The sequence below is a fragment of the Nyctereutes procyonoides genome, unplaced genomic scaffold (genome assembly GCF_905146905.1).
Source record: "Nyctereutes procyonoides isolate TBG_1078 unplaced genomic scaffold, NYPRO_anot_genome, whole genome shotgun sequence".
In the NCBI taxonomy this organism is placed as follows: Eukaryota; Metazoa; Chordata; class Mammalia; order Carnivora; family Canidae; genus Nyctereutes; species Nyctereutes procyonoides.
The window spans coordinates 18,863,865-18,885,660 of NW_026575147.1; the positions used below are offsets into that span (position 1 = coordinate 18,863,865).

General features: G+C 42.7%; 1 protein-coding gene and 1 pseudogene across 1 annotated transcript; both read right to left on the bottom strand.

Moving 5' to 3' along the window:
• Positions 1 to 1,379: 1,379 nt before the first annotated feature.
• On the bottom strand, positions 1,380 to 19,904 carry LIX1L (limb and CNS expressed 1 like). Its single transcript, XM_055312738.1, has 6 exons — positions 19,533 to 19,904; positions 10,491 to 10,654; positions 6,606 to 6,746; positions 5,202 to 5,297; positions 4,697 to 4,774; positions 1,380 to 4,129 (listed from the first exon to the last, which is right to left on the bottom strand). The coding sequence occupies exons 1-6, from the start codon at positions 19,822 to 19,824 to the stop codon at positions 3,887 to 3,889; spliced, it is 1,014 nt and encodes a 337-aa protein (XP_055168713.1). The 5' UTR covers positions 19,825 to 19,904; the 3' UTR covers positions 1,380 to 3,886.
• On the bottom strand, positions 9,345 to 9,831 carry LOC129501547 (small nuclear ribonucleoprotein E-like; annotated as a pseudogene).
• Positions 19,905 to 21,796: the final 1,892 nt, after the last annotated feature.

Sequence of the window (21,796 nt, forward strand, 5' to 3'; positions counted from 1 at the left end):
AATCCTTGTGGCAGAGACTCTTATATCCCTCTTAGGGATATAAAGATATCCCTACAGTTTATTTTTTTTTTTAATTTTTATTTATGATAGTCACAGAGAGAGAGAGAGAGAGAGGCAGAGACACAGGCAGAGGGAGAAGCAGGCTCCATGCAGGGAGCCCAACGTGGGACTCAATCCCAGGACTCCAGGATGAGGCAGGCCCTGGGCTGAAGTCAGCGCTAAACCGCTGAGTCACGCGGGCTGCCCTCCCTACAGTTTAGAACAGTGTCTGGCTCACAGACACACAGACATTTGATACATACTGAAGGAACAAATATCAGAATGGCAAGAAGTTCTGTTTACCTGATGCTACATGGCTAGGAAATAAAGCTGGAAGTAGAGGTTGCTGCCAAAATGTATGCCATGCTAAGGATTTTGAAATTTTATCCCGTAGGCAATGATTTCTCGATTTCAGGTGTTTGAGTGTTCATGATTTTTCACAATTGCAGATAGCCCCCATGCTGTCTCTTGATTAGTATTTTTCCTTAAGTTGACTGACTTATTAATTAAACAAGCTTATAGTGAATTTAAGTATCACTGCCATAAAGGTAAAATCTGTATTTTTTTTCTATTACAGTTTCAGATTAGAATATAAATGAAGATGAAAAATGTTTGCCCATCTACCACCTAAAATGTCTCAGATAATACCAGGGGTTCACATATAAAACTTTAGGGAATGCTGCTAAAGACAAAAATAGTTAAGTGATGGTTTAAGCATGATAGTGGTACACTACCAAGTATTTTAGAAAGAAGTCTGACGATAGTGTGGAGGATGTTAAGAATGAAGACAGAGCTAGTTAGGAAGCTATTACAGTGGTCCAGTCCAGAGATGATAAATGATTGAGAACTAAGGCAGTGGATATGGACAGGACAGATTAAGAAGTTTATATAGGAGGGGCACCCAAGTGGCTCATTTGGTTAAGTGTCCGGCTCAGGTCACCATCTCAGGGTCCTGGGATCCAGCTCTGTGCTCAGCAGAGTCTGCTTGAGGATTCCCTCTCGTTCTCCCCTTGCTCCATCCTTGCTCATATTCTCTGTCTTTCAAAGAAATAAATCTTTTTTTTCCTTCTGATTAGATCATGGTAGGGAAAAGTTGAGGATGGATCTAAGATTCTAACTTAGATAGTTGGGTAGATAAGAATCTGAATAACAGGGGCACCTGGATGGCTCTGTGGGTAAGCACCTGCCTTTGGCTAAGGGTGTGAGTCCCCCATGGGGCTCCCCTAGAGGAGCCTGCTTCTCCCTCTGCCTATGTCTCTGCCTCTCTCTGTGTCTCTCATAAATAAATAAATTCTTTTAAAAAGTCCTAATAATAGATTTGGGGAGAAAAAAGAGGAGCATATATGAAATAGCTTTTATTTTGAATATGAGTTCAAAGAGCTTGTGTTAATACATTTAGGTGGTGATGTCCAACATGTGGAAATATAGATGTAAAAGCTCAAAACAGTGAAAGAAATAGATTTGAGAATGGTATGTATTATAGAGTTGAAGTCACCATGGTGGGTAAGATTGCCAGTGGAAATGCATAGAGCTTCAGGTTGTGATCCCGGGGTCCTGGGATCGAGTCCCGCATTGGGCTCCTCACGGGGAGCTTGCTTCTCCCTCTGCTTGTGTCTCTGCCTCTCTCTGTGTATCTCATGAATAAATGAAATAAAATAAAAATAAGATAAAAAAAAAAAAGGAAATGCATAGAGCTTGAGAAGAAAGGACCAGTGAGAAAATCTAGGCTCCTGAAATATCTGGAGAAGGGGAGGCAGAACGCCTTCCCCCAACAGAACAATCTTATTTCTACTACCCGAAAAAACACTAATCAAAATTCTTTTAGTGTACTTGTAAAAGAAAGGGTCATTTTAGAGCTCCTCTGATATATAGGTCTCAAGAAAGAATCAATCTGGCTCACTAGACAAAAATCTGTTTTTAATTGTATAAAATTATACATATAAAATACATAGGAAGTACTAAAATGGTAAGTAAAATCTTTAACAATGAAAGTGGACAGATAAGGGAACAATTTTTCTCAAGTTCTTTGGGATCTTACTGGTTGTTATTTGAGAAAAATAATCCAAGAGGTGCAAGAAAAAGTTCTTCCCATAACTTACACCTCTTCACTCTTCCCAGAGAAAGGAGCATAGGAGAAATGAGAGTTTATGATTTCTGGATTATAAATATCAATAAAAGCAGAATAGACATACCTACTATTAATGTAGGAGCCTCTACTCCAACTCTATATGAGCTTCATGGTATACAGACATGGGGCTTAGAGAATTCAAGGAGGTCCCTTTCAAACACTAAAACAGTTGCTAGACTCCTTACTGCTGATCCCATATGTGCTGGTCACCAAGATGATTTCAAAAGCAAAAAAGCAGACTTTCATTTTTGTCCCTATCTAGTCCAAAACAGTAAATTGTGGCCTATTTCCTAATCTATTTCTAAGAACAAAGTGTATCATCATTAAATGAAAAGTCCAATTGCAGAAACATGAAACTCCCCAAACACATTTTAGAAAGTGCACTGAACTATCATACAATATAAAGGAGATTATAGAAACAAGGGGAAAATACATCTTTGAGAGACCTAGAAAAATTTCTCCCAAAGAGAAATGCTTTAGCTATACTCAAGATCATTTATCTCCTATTTCACCCAGGAGGGGGTGGGGGGAGGGAGTCTTAAAAACACAAATAGTTGATCATCAAGTCTCTTTGCCCTCCTGCAGTCTCCCAAGGTTCCAATTAGGAAGTGCCATAATGCCAGGCTCATTTTCCTGATGGACTCATGCTCTCAACATGCAATCAACATGGAGAAAAGAGAAAAAACTGAATTTATGGACATCTAAGGTGGCAACAGCAGCAACTTTGAGGGAGAGAGAGAGGAACATGGCCTTCACCAAACAGGACAGCTGTTTCCAAAGAGCAAAATGATGGGAGGAGAGAGAGTAGGGAAATATGTTTTCCCTTTTACCAATCTCTGCAGGCAGGAAGGTCTAAATACTGGACTCAACTAAGCTGGGTGAGCACAGGAGGAGGAGTGAAAAGGGAATGTTGGAAGATCAGCAGCTTCAACCCTGATCCCTTTTGGAGCACGGAATACATCAAGAAAGCTAGTTTACCAGCGTGGTATGGTATCTATGCCCCAGAGGCATTTAGGTGATAAACACCGATGGACTGTGTTTCTAATTCCTCTCCTCTTTCTGGGAAGTTCCTCAGGAATGATTTTAACAATAAGACACCAAATTTCCACTTCCTTCCAAATAATAAAGGAAGCCTCAAAATGAAGTACCACTTGAAGTCAGAGGAGGAGTAAGATAGTAGTGGGGAGTCTAGGACAGGAAATACCTAGTTACTGAAGAACAACTCAGTACCAAGTAGGCTTAGATCAAGATACCAAAGCCAAAAGCTTCATACTCATACCCTGTTTGGAATCCATGAGAAAACAGGATGAGGGTGAGTGTGGGGCACATAGTCCTTATTCAAACTCCCTGTTATATGATAAGAACACTTTGTCAATCACCTTGTGCTACTGAAATGACTACAGAGTTACCAGGAGTGTTAAGAGCCAACAAAACTCTGAAGACAGCCTGCTCTTCTTACAAAGTGGAGTGGCAATGTTTCAAATGAAACTACATCCAAAAACTAGAAGAAAAGGGATCTCTCAGCAAATAGGAATCTGAGTGTAGAATTTATATATATATATATATATATTTATACATATATATATATATTTTAAAGTATAAAATATATATATATGTAAAAGTATAAAATTGAGGAAGTATGTACAGAAATCAACTAAGTCTTAGAAAAGACATTATAAAAAAAGGCCTAGAGAGGATGGGGAGTATATGAGTGGACACCTAGCAGTTGGAAGAATGCATATTGCCCAACTGCCCAGCAGCCAGCAAGAGAATATCTTTCTTCTCCTTGTGGAAACGCAGCTCCTTGCCTGCCAGCCGGGCTTCATCCAGCTCCCGCTCAGTAGAGGCCAGCTCTCTAGACAGTGCCCCTGGCACACTTTGCTCCCGGCTCACCCAGTCCAATGCCATTTGGTGGCGAATATCATCATCCAGAGCCCGGTGTGAATAATGAGCCAACACTTCCTGGAAGGGGAGAGGAAAAGGAAGATCACTGAAAAGGTCAGGGTTCATACCACATTGACCCAACAGGACTAGGAACTCTTAGCCTTGGTGTCCCTAAGTGAAGTGAAGTTAGCACTTAAGTCCTCTAAGGAGATTCTTTTTTTTTTTTAGAGATTTTATTTATTTATTCATGAGAGACAGACAGAGAGAGAGAGAGAGAGAGAGAGACAGAGACAGAGACAGAGGCAGAGGCAGAGGGAGAAGCAGGCTCCATGCAGGGAGCCTGACAGTGGGACTCGATCCCTGGTCTCCAAGATCAGGCCCTGGGGTGAAGGCAGCACTAAACTGCTGAGCCATCGGGACTGCCCTCTAAGGAGATTGTTAAGGGAAACTTCCTGGTGGGTGAAGCAAGGCAGGCAAAAGAATCACAGCTAAGATCTAAATAAGAAAGATAGGAATGAAGAGGGCACTTTAAGTGAGGCTTTCAGTATTCACAAACTGGTAACTATAGGCCTGCTTATTTCTAACAGAACAGCCACTTCAACATAGTCCTCCTGCCAGACTCTTCTCACCTATAGGATCTCTTACCTGCCGAGAGCACTGTCTTTCCCTCATGGCCTTAAGGCTGCCATTCCAGTGCAGCAGTTGAAAGACTGTCATTAGTTCCTGGGGTAAGAAAATATGAAGTGTCAGGACAGTGATTTTATATTGAGAGGTTGCATCAGAATTACATGGGGAACTTTTTACAAAATGTATTTATGTGAGTACCTCATACCAACTCTGATATGCCCTTTGGGAATGGAAGGTACTTACATTTTAAAAAATAGGACACATAAAAAAAATAGGACACATATAAATATATATACATATATATATTTATAGCAGGCGATGTTTTCAAATGAAACTATATATATATATAGTTGTATATGTATAATATATACATATACATATGTATACATATATAGTACATACATATATATATGTATAGTTGTGTGTATGTGTGTGTATATATATATATATATATATATATATATATATATAGTTGTATATGTTGATCCATGTTATTAGAGCCAGAGAAGTACTGGAATAGTACCTGGAACTCCAACATTGACTTGCCCTTATTGGATTCCAACATGAATCGGAAGGCACCAATCCCTGTATTTGGGTTGTCAGCTTCCTCCCTGTTGCCCTGTAACAGAGGAAAGGAAAAGACAAATAGATTTCCAATTGGTATTATAACCTCAAGCAGCACTATCCAGTAAATATAATGCAAACCCCCAACCTAATTAAAAATGCCGTGGATGTCTGGGTGGCATCTGACTTTTGGTTTAGGCTTGGGTCATGATCTCAGGGTTGTGGGGTCCAGCCGTGTAGGGCTCTGTACTCAGCATAGAGTGTGCTTGGGTTTCTCTCTCTCTCCTGCCCACCCACCCTGTGCACAGTGCAAGCTCTCTCTCTCTGAGATAAAAAAATCTTTAAAAAATAACATTTCCTAGTTGCCACATTATACAGGTAAAACTAATTTTAGTAGCATGTTTTATTTAAGCTAATATATTCAAAATATTATTTTGACTATAGTTAGCATAAACGTTTTTAATGAAATATTTTACATTCTTATACTTAGGGTTTCAAAATCTGATGTCTCTTTCATGCTTACAGTACATCTCAATTCATACTAGCCACATATGAAGTGTTAATAGCTACATGTGGCTGGTGGCTATTCTGCTGGTCAGCATAGACCTAGAAGACTCCAGAGTCATCACACATATTAACTCAGGAGACAGAGGTCAATCTAATTTTTCCTATCTTACAAAGAGGGAACATTGGACATAGAAAAGAGTCTTGATTTAGCCAAAATAACAAAATGAGTTCAGTATATAGAATTGGACTAGCCTAAAGGAAAACTGGGCAAATGCATCTTATTATATTCTTAAAAGGTTTTATTTATTTTTAAAAGATTTATTCATTAATTAATTAATTCATTCATGAGAGCCACAGAGAGAGAGTCAGAGACACAGGCAGAGGGAGAAGCAGGCTCCCCACAGAGAGCCTGATGGGGCATTCGATCCAGGGTTCCGGGATCACACCCTGAACCCAAAGCAGACACTCAACTACTGAGGTGTTGAGCAGCCACCCAGGTGTCCCAGAAGAGAGTAAGTTCTTAAAACCAAAATTGGGAAAAGCAGAATTTAAGATCCATTTTTATTTTGGATTTATTTCTAAAATTCCAAAAATCTTGAATCAAAGGTTTCTAGATCCCAAAGAGACACAATGAAGGAGGCAAAATATCAACAAAAACATAAACATACACATAGAATCAGTGACTGAGACATAGGAAGCATGTAAAACACAACATCGCCATAGAATAAACAGAAAGGGGTACACACAGGAAAGAAAACAAGAACTCCTGCTCTGTTTCCCAGTGATTTACAAGACTTCCCAACCAGCCAGTTCTTCCAAACCCCATTCTCTTTTCTTTCAACTCCCAGTAACTTACATTGAAAGATGCCAGGGCCTCAGAGACACTCTTCTCAATGAACTCATCAGTGATTCTTCGGGAAGGATGTTCATTAAACACAGAGTTCATCAGTGCAATCTTTGCAGCACTCCTCCGGGCCTCAGCTTTTGTGGGGCAAAACTAGGCAGGGCAGAGAGAGAAAATACATATGTCTGTGTGTCCGAGAAAGGGGAAAGAACGCTGGGAGTGAAACACTGGGCTAGAAGGCACTTGGACAGTCATTGGATAAATCAGTTTGTTCAGCACACCCTCCAAAGTTTGTATTGTAAAATGGTTGAAGCATTTGGAAACATAATTTTCATTCAACATCCTGAAGTCATTAAGGAACTGGAGACGGCGATAGCTCATACCAAATTGAATCCAGAATGAAGAAGGCTGCTGAAGTCAGCATTATAATCACTGGATATAAAAAAAAATACCACAGTTTAAACTGTAGACAGAATTAATTACTCAAAAGCCAGATTCTGACCAGCCTGTTCAAAATCTGCATCTTGTTCTCCTGTTCTGTGCATAGGCAAGATTTGTTTTCATCCCTCTAGATAGCCTAAGAGTAGAACAAATCTGTGTCTAGGTTGCTTCTGCAGAAGAGACCTCTACTCTCCACGAGAAGCACCCATCTGGGATTGTTGGGCTTCACTTTTAGCTTCGAGCAGGCAGTTCCCCCAATAATTCAGTGAGTCAATGACCTATCCCTGAACAAAGTCCAAGGTCTGAAGAACGAATTTATAGTCTTTTTCCCCCATTAGAAGCAAGGAAGAGAGAGGTAGGAAGGGGAAGGAAAGCTGCTTGAACAAAGCAAGTAAAACTAAAAGTTAACTCATGTTTTTTACATTGAATCCAACATAGGTATCATAGAACAAGTCTGATTTTCAGAAGTATTAAATCCTTCAACCTCAAATCCCCAGACACCATAGCATTCCTTTATAATTCATCATCACTGGCGGCCTCAAAGGCCTCTGTGCCCTCTGTCATTTATGATTAGGATTTACAGGAAAGGAAGAAATGAATGTTACAGTTTTTAAAAGTAGATCAGGGGATGCCTGGGTGGCTCAGTGGTTGAGCATCTGCCTTCTGCTCAGGGTGTGATCCCAGAGTCCCAGGCTGGAGTCCTGCATTGGGCTCCCTGCATAGAGCCTGCTTCTTCTCCGTCTGCCTATGTCTCTGCCTCTCTCTCTCTCTGTCATGGATAAATAAATAAAATCTTAAAAAAAAAAAAGTAGATCAGGATATGTTTGCTAATTAACTACCCTTAGTATCAATAACTCCCAATTTCCTTTAGCTAACAGGTCTCTCAAGATATGGTGCTTGGTGCATTAACCCTAAGTCATCATCTTTAATTTCTCTATTCGCTGGTCTGTCTCTACTCACTAGCCTGCTGCTTATTCTACAGTATGGTGCTATTCCTGAAAAGTCATCCATGAAGAAAACCAGCAGGAGAAATTTCACCTGCCAAAATGGGTATAAAAAAGTACAAGCTAAAAGAGGCCAAGATAGATAATTCTATTCTTTGGGGGAAAAAATCAAATTACTATAATGGTCCAATTATGGACATCACCATAAAATTATCAAACCCTTACACAACAGTAAGATATGGTGAGAGAAGAGAGGAGAGATCTTATTCTCTACAAGAGAAAGTATAAACATTAGTCATCTTGGGCATATATTTATTTTCTTGAAATGGCTGGGGTTCTGAGGTAAAAAATTTAGTTACCATATTTGAAATGAAGTCTCCTCAGGATTTTTCTGTGTGTGAGGCAGGAACTGAACTACAGTGGCCCTCATTCATGCCACGGATTTTTTAAGTGCCTTCTCTTTGCTGGGTGATGAGTTGGTAGTAAGGATTTAAAACTGAACAAGAAAGAAGACACACACTATCTCTGCCTCCATGGAGCATAATCCATCAGGTGAGATAATAAATTATGATATGTTGTAATAAGTGTTATGGGGCAGCCCGGGTGGCTCAGCGGTTTAGTACTGCCTTCAGCCCAGGGCCTGATCCTGGAGACCCAGGATCGAGTCCCACGTCAGGCTCCCTGCATGGAGCCTGCTTCTTCCTCTGCCCGTGTCTCTGCCTCTCTCTGTGTGTGTGTCTCTCATGAATAAATAAATAAAATCTTCTAAATAGGGATCCCTGGGTGGCACAGTGGTTTGGCGCCTGCCTTTGGCCCAGGGTGCGATCCTGGAGACCCGGGATCGAATCCCACGTCAGGCTCCCGGTGCGTGGAGCCTGCTTCTCCCTCTGCCTGTGTCTCTGCCTCTCTCTCTCTCTCTGTATGACTATCATAAATTTAAAAAAAATCTTCTAAATAAATCTTATTTATTTTTAATAAAATCTTAAAAAAATAAGTGATATGATAAGGGAAGTTCAAGGTGCTATGGAAGCACATGGCAGGGGTTATAACTTTGTCTAAGGGTTATTCAAACCATAAAAAGAGAAAAAAATGTCTATTCTCTAAATTCCTGTTCAGACTCTAGTTGACATTTCAGCAGGCTACCTTCCTATGGAGAATGTAAAAAGTCCATCTTTGATGACAATATTCACACTAGTCAATTTCTTTAAATAAAAACAATCCCACAGCATTTACTGTCCTCTGGGACTAACATAAAGGTAATCAAAACAATACAAACAAATATTTTAGAACTGCACTCCCAACAAAGGACATCTAAAAAAACAAACTACATGGCCTTCTCAAGAATTCTTCACTTCATTGATTGTTTCTAGTTGGAGACACTTTGGAGCAGGGTAATATTATCTCCTTATAGTATGATCCTACCCCATTGTTTTCCTGACTTTGTTTTAGAATGAATCTCTTCGGGCAGCCCGGGTGGCTGTTTAGCGCTGTTTAGCAGCCGGTTTAGCGCTGGCTTCAGCCTAGGGCATGATCCTGGAGACCCAGGATCGAGTCCCACATCAAGCACCCTGCATGGAGCCTGCTTCTCCCTCTGCCTGTGTCTCTGCCTCTCTCTCTCTCTGTGTGTCTCTCATGAATAAATTAAAAAAAATAGAATGAATCTCTTCGGCATCAACTAATAGGAGGCTGGCTCATGTACTCGTCAAAACCAATGATACACCCCTCTATCTCTATGTTCACTTGCTCACAAAGCCACACCTGAATCCAGGATCTATTGTGCAAGTATCTAATGATGAGGTTGATAGGCTGCACAACACCTTCTGCACTTTTTGGCCCTGGCCACGGTATGCCATGGTCCAAGCTGACAAAGTCCACTAGTCAAATTTCTTATTACTCTATAATAGCAACCACTCTTCATACATCACAGTTCTTTCAAATAATTGTAGAATGTTAGCACTGGAAAGACTTTAGGAATAAACTAACCTATCTCCTTCATGCTATAGATGGGGAAACTGAGGCCCAGGGAATTTATCTGACTTGCCCTGCTGGCAGTGAGGGGAATGGGAATTTGGATCTTCTAACTCAGATGAGCACTATTTTCACCATACATAGTTCTTCCTCTTTGACCTCTTAAAGAACTCAAACACTACTTTCTTTAGTAATTGCTTATGAAAAAGTCCTGGGGGTAGGGAATATTATTCTGTGTTCTCAAAAGAAATGGCAGGAAGTTGGACAGATTAGAACATGGGGTAGGTGCTGGTAGTCTGACACACTGAGTAAGGGCATATTCATCATCACTCCAATTCAAAGTGGATGTGAGTTTTTACAGGCTAAAGAAAGGCTACTGAGGTTCTAAATGAACCTCAGATGCTTACCAGAATGATCTTCCCAGAATGGGTTCAGGCCCTCAAATATGTGATTTCAGACAGAGATTTAATGGCCAAAGTGATGGAGAGAACCACTACTAGCAGCTAAGCATTTATCTTTGCTACTGCCACCTTGGAACTCTTACCTGGAAACTCCCAAAGCAGCTTCCCCCAGGCAGAGTGACGTAACAGACATAAGGAGGGCTGTTGGAGGGAACCATCTCATAAACCACCAGAGCCCCATTCTTCAAGTCTGCCCCACGGGACTGCTTCATCTGCCAGAATTCCTGAAGTGCCTCCACCACATTCACTACAAATAGAGAAGCAGTTAAATTCAGCAGTGAAAACATATCCAAAGTGGTTCTGTGCTTCAGTACGGTATCTGCAACCTGTACCTCCATTAAGAATCTAACCTGCCTTAGTTTCCTAACACCATTTTAAATACATTTAAATTAATAAACCTAGACTGTGATTAAGAGGTTTGCATAGCAAGACCAGAATATGCCTGGCCTCCTTCTCCATCTCTCTGGTTCACATTTTGATTAGTCCTGAACACCAAAGCTGAGTAACTTGAATACTGGAGGCAGAGTTTCCAGGTTAGCAGACCATTATCCCTGCTTCATGAAGTGCAAGTTGATCATTCCACAATTGGTCAGGTGACCTAGAATAATAATTTCCAGCACAATAAGAAGTGCATTTACTGAACATTTCCTGTGTGTCATGCACAGCTATCAGGGCTTCACCTATTTAATCACAAAAGCCTTATGAGGCAGGTACTTTCATTATCCCCATTTTACAGATGAGTGAAAATGAGACATAGGGAAGTTAAACACCTTGCCCAAGGATGTAACAGCTAGAAAGTAGCAGAGTAAGAATTCAAACTTAGGCTATCCTGGTTCCAGAGTCAATGTTCCTAAACTTTGTGCAATCCTGCCACTCACAGAAATGTGACAATGGCCCTTGTAGCCATCGTCAAGTCTATGCTTCAGGTGAGCAAACCTATAGCCAGAGTCCTTTTCTATCCTGGAATATTATGTATATGTACACACTAGACTGTGTGTGTCTGTGTATGTGTGCATAAATTTGTCTTCTGAGGAGTTCTCTAGGTAAAAGAAATTTTGGGAGGAACTGTATATTGAGAGACACTCCTTCACAGGTCTTTTGTGCTCCTTTTCCATCTTGCTAGGTATGCCAGGGTTTGAAGGACTTGGCTGCTCTTTACTTGGGTCATTTATCATGATTGTTTGCAGCAAGAAACCTGAGGGATGAGATAATGTCTCTCTCTAGGACAAAGAACAAGCCTGCTCTCTGCTTGTTAGAAAATGGCAGAAAGCTCAGCATTCCTCTTCTGTAATGCAACCTATGGCCTATGCAAGCATGGACCTGAGCCCTTCACATCAGACTTAGGAGGCAAGGGAAACTGATGCAAACAAATCTGATGCTTATGCTACCTGCTGTATTATGAATAAAAAGTCCTTTGTCTCTGACCCAGAAGTCTCTTGACTTCTGCCACCATTTGTCAAACAGTAACCGGCTAACATATTAGGATAAAATCAAACCCCAGACTCAAAACACTGTATTCCAGAATAGTCCCCTTGTCCCCCAATACTTGGCTCAATCATTGCACAAATATGTATTGAGTACCTACTCTGTGCTAGACTATGTGTTGGATGTTGGGCCATAAGAGCGAGCAAAACCATACACTGTTCCTTTTCCTTATGCAGTTTACAGCCTAAAGAGGGAGAGAGAGAGATTAACCAGAGGACCTCGAGCAAATGAAAAAGCGCTATAAAGGAGTTTGGTAAATGATAGGAAATGTGATAGGGGCATCTGACCTCGTTAAGAAGGTCAAAGACAGCTATCCCGACAAAGTGATATATAAATACAGATATGAGCACAAATTCACTAGGCAAAAAGGTGAGAGAATAGGGATCTGAACAGAAGGAACAACCTATAGAAAGGCTCTGTAGCAGCAGAGAAGATGGCAAATAAAAGGGACCAGTATGGCTTGAAAAGAGAGAGTGAGGGAAAGTATACAAGATTAGATTGCAAAAGTTAGCAGGGATGAGACCAAGTGGACCTTGCAGGCCACATCAGAGTACTGGATTTATCTTAAGAGCAGTGAGAAGCCATTGAAGGGTTTAAGACAGGAGGATGAAATCAGTTTTCTTTTGGAAAGGATCACTTTGACTGCAGGGTTCCCAATATTTCAAGTGACTTTTTTTTTTTTAAATTTATTTATGATAGTCACAGAGAGAGAGAGAGAGAGGCAGAGACACAGGCAGAGGGAGAAGCAGGCTCCATGCACCGGGAGCCCGACGTGGGATTCGATCCCGGGTCTCCAGGATCGCGCCCTGGGCCAAAGGCAGGCGCTAAACCGCTGCGCCACCCAGGGATCCCTCAAGTGACTTTTTATTTTTATTTTTTTAAGATTTTATTTACTCATGAGAGACAGAGAGAGAGAGAGAGAGAGAGAGAGAGAGAGAGACAGACATAGGCAGAGGGAGAAGCAGGCTCCCTGCAGTGAGCCTGATGTGGGACTTGATCCCAGGACCCTGGGGATCACGACCTAAGCCACGGGCAAATGCTCAACCACTGAGCCACTCAGGCATCCTTCAAGTGGCTTTAATAAAGGACTCACAATAATAAATGATCACATGCATTCTCCAATATCCTTCAACATGACACTCTCTACTCTTAGTTATGAGGACTCATTCATTCTTTTATATTGTGTTAGTTTAGGTCTGCCAAGGAGAAGATATCAAGATTGGATACACAAGCAGATTTATTGGGGAGGAAGTAGGAGAAGGGAGAGGCTTCAGACCATGCTAAAGGTCTGACAACTGTAGAAAGGGTGTGTGGGAAGGAAGGAGATCTGCATGTGAGAATCTCCGTCAGCAGTGCAGTTCCAAGAAAGGTTTGGCCAGGCCAGTAGGAAGTCTACAAGCCAAAGGAAATCCACATCAGGATGTGCCTGAGTTAGCGCCCATGCTGGGCTCAGTCACTGGCTTGGGGCAGCTTGCACGATGTGTGGCTTCAGTGCAATGTGGTGATGGACACAGAGGGGATGGCAGCTTAAGGCTGTCAGGCAGTTATGCCCCTGCAGCAGGAGACTTGAACAGCACATTTGTATGGCTGCTACACACACATTAAGCAGAAATGTGAGCACATAATATGTACATAGCTCTATTCTAAGCATTAGAGATGCAAAGATGAATAATACACATTGCCAGCTAGCGAGGCATTCAAAATCTAGTGGCCAATAACTGTTATCTCACCTGCTCTGCAACTGAAGCAAGCACTCCATGTACCAGCTGGAGCTTGGATGCCACACAAGCTCTTTCCTAAAACCCTATATTTAACTGACTTTTTACAATGTTCATTCTTCCATTAAAAGGCAGCATGAAAAGGAAACTCTGTCTTTCCCACCCTTAGTTTTGGCAGGGGCTCTTCAAAGGTCACTGCTGCCCAGAAAGCTTAGCTATCTTTGTTCTTTCCATTGAGATCTTTTCAGCCCCAGTTCCCTCTCTGAGACAATTTAGCACAATGCGCTGGGTGACAGCTTTCCTGACATGCAAACAAGGGAGAATATTGAAATAAAGAGAAAGGGGAGGAAACCATTGTAACTGGAAAGGTCCTATTAAAAAGCATGTATCCAGTCTACATCCAGTTAAATCTCTCTTGGCACACAGTACAGGACTATTTTTTAATGATTACTCAAGCCCAAAGGAAATAGGGAGTCTTGTTTTAGAAATGGACAAAATTGAAAATTGTGCAGAATGATCAGGAGAAAAGCAATAAATTGTGATCCACGTTTGAAACTGTTCACAGACTCATTGGTTTTTAGAGGTGACAGGTATTTTGGAGATCATATAGTCCAACACAGGTCACAAAAGGGGAAATGACCTGCTTGTGGTCACATGCTATGGCAGAGCCAGGGATTGAATGTAGACATCCTGATGCCAATGTTCTTTCCAATTTGGGGATCTTAACCCAGCATCCAGGATCAGGTCCATGACTGAGCTTCATGGGAGATCACAAGTCCCCTAAAATGCACAGTGAAATAGTACATGTGTGTAGACTATAGGGGAGGTGCCCATAGTTTTATCAGATTTTCAGGGAGGAACCATGCACCTAGTGGTTTACATGAGGATGGCTGAAGAACTGTGAGGTGGGAGGGGGCTGGCAGTGATTAAGACATACACATGTGACAGCTACAATTGCTTTTTAGTAGTAACTGGAAGATGCTGGGGTAAAAGACAAGCAAGACCAAGGTTCCAAGGAATATTTAAATGCTTGCCCCATGATGTTGAACAATAACAAAAAAGAATAATTCTGGTTTGGGTCCTTAGGAGATAAAATACAAATGTCGAAGTGCGATGAGAGATACAGATGAATCTATCTACCATACAATGAAATCATTAAAACAACACATTAGGGGAACCTGGGTAGCTCAGTCCATTAGGCAGCAGGCTCTCAATTTCAGTTCATATCATGATCTCAAGGTCCTAGGATCCAGCCCCTTGCGTCCCCCACATAGGGCTCTGAGCTCAGCAGGGAGTCTGCCTGAGATTCTCTCTCCCTCTGCCCTGCCCCTTCCCATGCACATGCTCTAATAAATAAATAAATCATTAAAAAAAACAACACCTGAAATTAAAATAAAAAAAACTTTATGTCATAGGGATGCCTGGGTGGCTCAGTGGTTGAGCGTCTACCTTCGGCTCATGGTGTGATCTGGGAGTCCTGGGATAAAGTCCTGCATCGGGCTTCCTGCCGGGAGTCTGCTTCTCCCTCTGCCTGTGTCTCTGCCACTCTCTGTGTCTCTCATGAATAAATTAAATCTTTAAAAAATTGTCATAAAAATAAATACAATTTTGTGGTGAGGGAGCACGGATAAATAGCTAATGCAAACTGATAGATGAATGGGAAGGTTCTCCGTGATCAAATAAGATAGCGAGAATAGGCTGGCCCTGCTTAATTCACATTATTATGAAGACAGGGAAGCTGGTTAACAATATTCCATCTGACATTTCTTGTTTCCAACTTGGGGAAACAGGATGGCCCAGTGCATAGACTCATTGGAAGGGAGGAATTGCAAAATGACAGTGACTTTGGGCGAGGACTATAGGAGGTTGAAAAATGCCCCCTGCTAAGATGTCCATGCCCTAATCCTTAAAACCTGTGAAGGTTACCTTAGGTGGCAAAAACTTGGCAGATGTGATTAAGGATTCTGAGATGGGGTGATTATCCTGGAGTATCCGGGTAGGGACTAACTGCAATCCCAGGGGTCCTTACGAAGGGGAACTGATAAAGCACAGAAGAGGAGAGGACAGTGTGAACATGAGGCAAAGATCAAAGTGATGCAGTCACCAGTCAAGGAATACTGGCAGCCTCCAGAAGCTGGGAGAGGCAAGGACACAAATTTTCCCCTAGAGCTTCTGGAGGGGGCACAGACCTGTTAACACCTTGATTTTGGCCCAGTGATACTGACTGTGGACTTCTGGCCTCCAGAACTGTGAGAGAATCAATTTCTGTTGTGGTTAGCCCCCAAATTTGCAATAATTTGTTAGAGTAGCTGCAGGAAACTACTACAGAATCTAATCCAATATTCCAAAAATTGGAAATATTCAGACTACCAATTTAACTCCACAGTCACTTGTAGACAAAGAAGCTGTCTGTGATTCCGAGGAAAAAGGAACAACAACTAAACAGAAAATACCACACAAGTTTCATTTGTTCAACCTGGTGGAGTAGCCGGGCAGCACTTCCAAGCATGTCAACATACTGTGATATAAAGAGAGAGCAGTAATTCAAAAACTACACATTTAAGGAGCGCAGGGCAGAAGCTCCAGACCAAGGAAAGAGACTTGATCAGTCAATCATGCCAGTGTTAGAGATTGTCAGCTGTCAAATATTAGAAAGGGACCACAGGCCATGTGTTAAAAGGGACAAAGGAAATGGAATGTGATGAATACCTAGCATCTGCAGTTCTCCAAGGGTTTCCAAATGCATAATAACAGCAACTACTCACTGAGTAGTACTATGTGCTGTGAGGCTTACACTCGTTTTCTCATTTAATCCACACAAAACTATCAAGGTAAGTTTCTAATAGACATTTTTTAAAAAAGTGAACAAGTTAAGGCACCTGGCTGACTCAGCCATCAGGGTGTGCAACTTGTGATCTCAGGATTGTCAGTTTGAGTCTGATGTTGGGTGGAAAGATTATTTAGCAACAAAATCTTAAAAAAAAAAAAGTAAACAAGTTATGGCACAGGCCACAGTGGTAGACCCAGGATTTAGAACCAATGTTTGTTTCAAAGCTGACCCTTTTTCTATTGCCCTATCCTGCCTTATTGCACCATTAATCCTCACACATACTTGTGAAGGGACTGTGAGCTCCATGTAGATGGGGACTGAATGTCTTGTTCGCCATAGTATCTGGTGATCAATAAATATTTGTCGAATGAATGAAGCAGGTGGGGCCTAGAGAGATTAAGCAGTTTATTCAAAATCACACAGCCACTGTTTGACAGGATGAGGTTCTCTGATTGCAAACCCTATGCACCACAAGCTGATTAAGATCCTACAGCATACTGAGTTATGTGTGTATCTTACGTGGAGCTTGGTGTGTGTGTGTGTGTGGGGGGAGATATAGGACAAACAGGTGAAATAGCAGAAGAGTTTTCTTTTTGTGTTTTTAAATAAATGCTGAGGTCCTACATGGGTACAGGTAAACCTAAAGGTGGAAAAGGTGAATTTAGAGCAGTCAGAAGGAAGGTAAAGAATGTGAATTGAAGATGACACAGTAAAGCATTGCTGTATCAGATAAAGGTCTAGGCAAAGATCAAAGTAAATTATATTCTGGGGGAATAGAGCCAGCCCCCAAATACCATGTCATCAGTCACAAGGATATGTGGGCACATGCCAATGGTAGTTTTGCCTATTAATCGAAGCAGAATAAGTGATTCCATGTGGTGAAGGACTTCTGAGCCAAATCGGCAGAGATTCTGCTTGCCTGAAGCTGAACTATCTGCCAAACTCTCCCAAAGTACTGGCTGGACATCCACACTGGAAATGAGAAACTCAGGAATAATGAGGAGTGTGGTGGGAGCTAGGGAGGTTGGAGGAAGGAATTGTCACAGAGTCTGGAGCCAGGGTGATTGCTCTTTGTCAGTAAAATCCCCTTGCTCCTTCATCCTGTCTAAGGAAATGAAAAAGTTTTTACAGGACACTCAGTTTGGATGCCAAACCAGAGGCTCTCTAGGTAACACAGACAAGAAAAAGGGTACACTCTTATATAATTCTAATAAACACCTGTAAGTTTCCAAGAGGAAGGGTTCAGACTTAAGGAACTGCTCCTATGCTCAAAGGCAAAGACCTTCCATTGATCTCAATTTTAAAAAGACTGGAAGCAGCAGGACAATAGCTGATGACAGTTCCATCACAAAACCTTGTTAAATCTAGGAATTAAATGAGACAAGTAATTATATTTCCCCATGATGAATTTCAGAACACACATTTCTGAATGTGCGTTTACATTCCCAGCACTTAGCAGATTGCCAGCCCCATGGCAGGAGTTCAAAATGTTGAAGAACAAAAGGAATCTGATGGTAAACGTATCGTTGGGCACATATAACACGTGGAGCTAAAAATCTGTTTTCCTTGGAATCTTTGCGTTTACACTGTCTGGGTCTAAGAATGAGAGAAAATGAGAATGAGACATGTTCTTTCCAAGGAAATATGAACCAATAAATTTGAGGTAGTATTCATCATTTTTTAAGGTACCTATTATGTGCTAGGTGCAATATCTCATTTAATCCCCCTCAAAACCCTTGGGGAAACTGAAGCATGGTGAAGTTAAGTCACTTCCCCAAAAACACAGCAGGCAAGTGACAGAGATTTAATTTGGGATTCAATCCATGCTTGTCTGACTCCAAAACCCACATATGCTCTTTTCATTACACTTTCACAGGAAGAAAAAAAAAAGTCACTACTGTCCATAGAGAAAGCCCTACAACCTTTCTCTGTATTATTGTCCAACTAGAAGGTTAGAGATGTAGTCACTTCCAGGTCAGGCAAGATTTAACCAGGCAGAAAGAAGTGATGTCTCAGGAATTCCAGACCTAAATTCTGTATCCCACACCCCTGACTATATTGTGTCTTGTTACACTATAAATCTGGAGCTCAAACTCAGGAAATTCTACACTGATTAAACAAAAACAACAAAGAAAATCCTCACATTCCCCTTCTCAGAAACCCCAGAAATTAGGCATGTGTAAGAAGAAGATTTTTAATGGAAATAGGTTTCTGCCTGGCTCATTTCCACAGAATTTAACATTGAGAGAGCCAAGGCCTCAGATTTATCCTCAGTTCCTGGGCAAGGGCCAAGAAAACAGAGCCAGACAGACAGACAGAGACCAGAGTTGTGAGGCTCCATACTAAGAGTCACCAAAGTGAGGTACTAAGTCACAGGAAGCTGGTTTGGGCTCAATAGTATAGTTCCACCTTTAAAAGCACAATTATAAGTGATTTGTGAAGGCACCACCTAATACCCCAGCATGTCTGAAGTTGCATTGGAAATTTCAGAGTGAGAATAAGTAAGAAAAGAATTCAAAGGTCAAGATTAAGGAGATGGAGGGGCACCTGACTGGCTCAGTTGGTGGAGCATGCGACTCTAGATTCCAGGGTTATAAATTCGAGCCCCACGCTGGGTGTAGAGATCACTTAAAAAAAATTAAACAAAAAAGGTTAAGGAGGTGGAGTAAATTAATGGAGGAGCCCAGGAGTTGTGGAGATCAGAGGAAAGGGTCTGGATGAGAAATATCTTGGGTCTGAGATAAAGGATAGGACCCTACACAATGGGGACTGGTCCTCAAAGGCAAAGGGATGTGAAGGTATTAAGCTACAGGAAGAATTCCATTTCTGAAGGAGAAGAGGTTGGGAAGAAAAGATGGCTGTGTTTGTAAAAAGGAGTCCTTGGAGAATATAGTAGTAACTCAATAAAGGGGAGGAGGTGAGAGGTGTGTATGAGCTGTGCCTCTGTATGTGTGTGCGCGTAGCTCAGAAGGAAACTCCCCAAAAGGAAATGCATGTGCGGGCTCTGCGCCAGGAAAAGCGATCCGGAGGACTATGGGAGCAAGGCTCCTTCCCAGAGGGCGTCCCGTAGGAGGCCAGACCCGCAGACTCACCTCGGCCATAGCCCTGCGTGTGCTTGGCGAAGCTCCTGACCACCGCCTCCACGGCCTCCCGCAGCACGGCTGGGCTGCCGGCGGCGCCGGGGGGCAGCGGCAGCCCAGGGGCCCCCGACAGGAGCAGGGGCGGCGGGGGCGGGGCGGGGGGCGGCGGGGCGGGCGGGGGGCCTGCGGGGGGTGTGGCGGCGGCCGCCGCGGCCCCAGTTACCCCGGGCCGAAGCGCTCGCAGCGTGCCCCGGCCGCCGGCGCCCACTCCCGGCTGCAGCCGCTGCGCTCGCATCGTCTCCATCCCGGCCGCCCGCGGAGCAGCGGCCCGGAGCCTGCCAGCCTGGCGAGCTAACGGTCCCAGCCAACCCCGCCGGCGAGCGCCCGAGGACTGAGGCGGCGCCGCAGCCCAGCCGTCAGTCAAGCGGGGGCGGGGACGAGCCAGGTCCTGTGCCAATCACCAGAGTGGGCGGGAGCTGCCGCGCTCCAGCTCCGCCATAGGCGAACTACTGAGGAGGGCGGAGTTCTGGGCAGCCAATTGCAAAGAGAAGAAGCGGCATTCTTTATAACCGAGCAGCTGAGTTGGGCGCTTCTTTGGGAGTCGAGTGGGGAGCCCTGGAAGACCAGCCAGATCCCTGGGGCGAAGCGTGTGGAGGGCGTGGGGGGAGCGGCGGGGAGACAGCCTGGATGCCAAGCTGAGGAGAACTGTAGGCAGAATGAGAGGATTCTTAGGGGTCATTTGTCCCATGACTTCATTTTATGGATGTGGATGAGGAGACAGATACGTTATGTGACTTGTCCAAGGTCACATGCAATGGGCGGTGGAGCTAAAACAAGGAAAAGAATACATTTAATGAGCATATACTTGCTATATGTCAGACACGACACAATGTACTTTAGTGCATTGTCTTACCGAATAATCACAATGACTAGAGTTTATTATTTTACAGATAAGGAAATAGACACTCAGATAGGCTAGATAAATTAACCAAAATTAAAGCTAGAAGATGGCAAAGAGGGGTTCAGACATAGGTCTTCTGATTCTCAATGTTTTGATCTTTCTGTTATACTATACGTCATTAGGTAATTTTCTGATTTTACCTATTCTAAATTGGGGGAACCTGTGAAGAGTGGAATGGGTTGCTCCCTTACCTCCCATTAGAGTAAGGGAGAATTGGAATATATGCAGAAACCAGAAAACTAAGAAGTCTAGGGGCAGATTAAAACAGTTACCCTTGGGAATCCCTGGGTGGCTCAGCAGTTTAGCGCCTGCCTTTGGCCCAGGGCGCGATTCTGGAGTCCCGGGATGGAGTCCCACGTCAGGCTCCCAGCATGGAGCCTGCTTCTCCATCCTCCTGTGTCTCTGCCCCCCTCTCTATGTCTGTCATAAATAAATCTTTAAAAAAAAAAAACAACCAGTTACCCTTGTTCATAACCTGTCAGGCTGGGTTCCTCTGATTACTCTTACACAGATACACACTACGCATAATTTGTCAGTTGACCATCATGCCATTTTTACCTAGGTGAGGTTATGCTAGTTTTCTCTCTCTCTTTTCTCACTCTGCAGTGACTCAGGTTGGGGAAATAAAAGCCAGAAGTTAAAAAAAAAAAAAAATGACCTGGCTGGCTCAGTCAGAAAATCATGCTACTCTTGATCTGGGGGTTGTGAGTTCAAGCCCCACTTTGTGTGTAGAGATTACATAAATAAATAAAAACTTTTTTAAAAGAGTAGAAAAAATGGGATCCTGGGTGGCGCAGCGGTTTGGCGCCTGCCTTTGGCCCAGGGCGCGATCCTGGAGACCCGGGATCGAATCCGACATCGGGCTTCCGGTCCATGGAGCCTGCTTCTCCCTCTGCCTGTGTCTCTGCCTCTCTGTGTGTGTGTGTGTGTGTGTGACTATCATAAATAAATAAAAGTTTTAAAAAAAGAGTAGAAAAAATGGATGAAATGCACCTGGTGAGATGAAAATTAGAACCCAAAGGAATAACTGGGAAGTCATGAAATAAGAAACTTGAAAGAGGGATGGAATCTACTCGGGTATATCTGTTGATGGTGGAGAGAGGTAATTTTTGTAGGAAGTACTTCTGTAGAAATCTTAAAGAATTTGAGGATGGACATATGGGTCAATGAAATGGACTGGGTCAATGAAATGGACTGGGTCAATGAAAGCCTGTCAAATGCCTTAAAATCTTCAGGACACAGGACACTTGTCTTTTCTTCTGCAACCATAGTTGGTCAGTTGGTCCCCCACAAAGAAGGTGGCTGGAACCTCTAA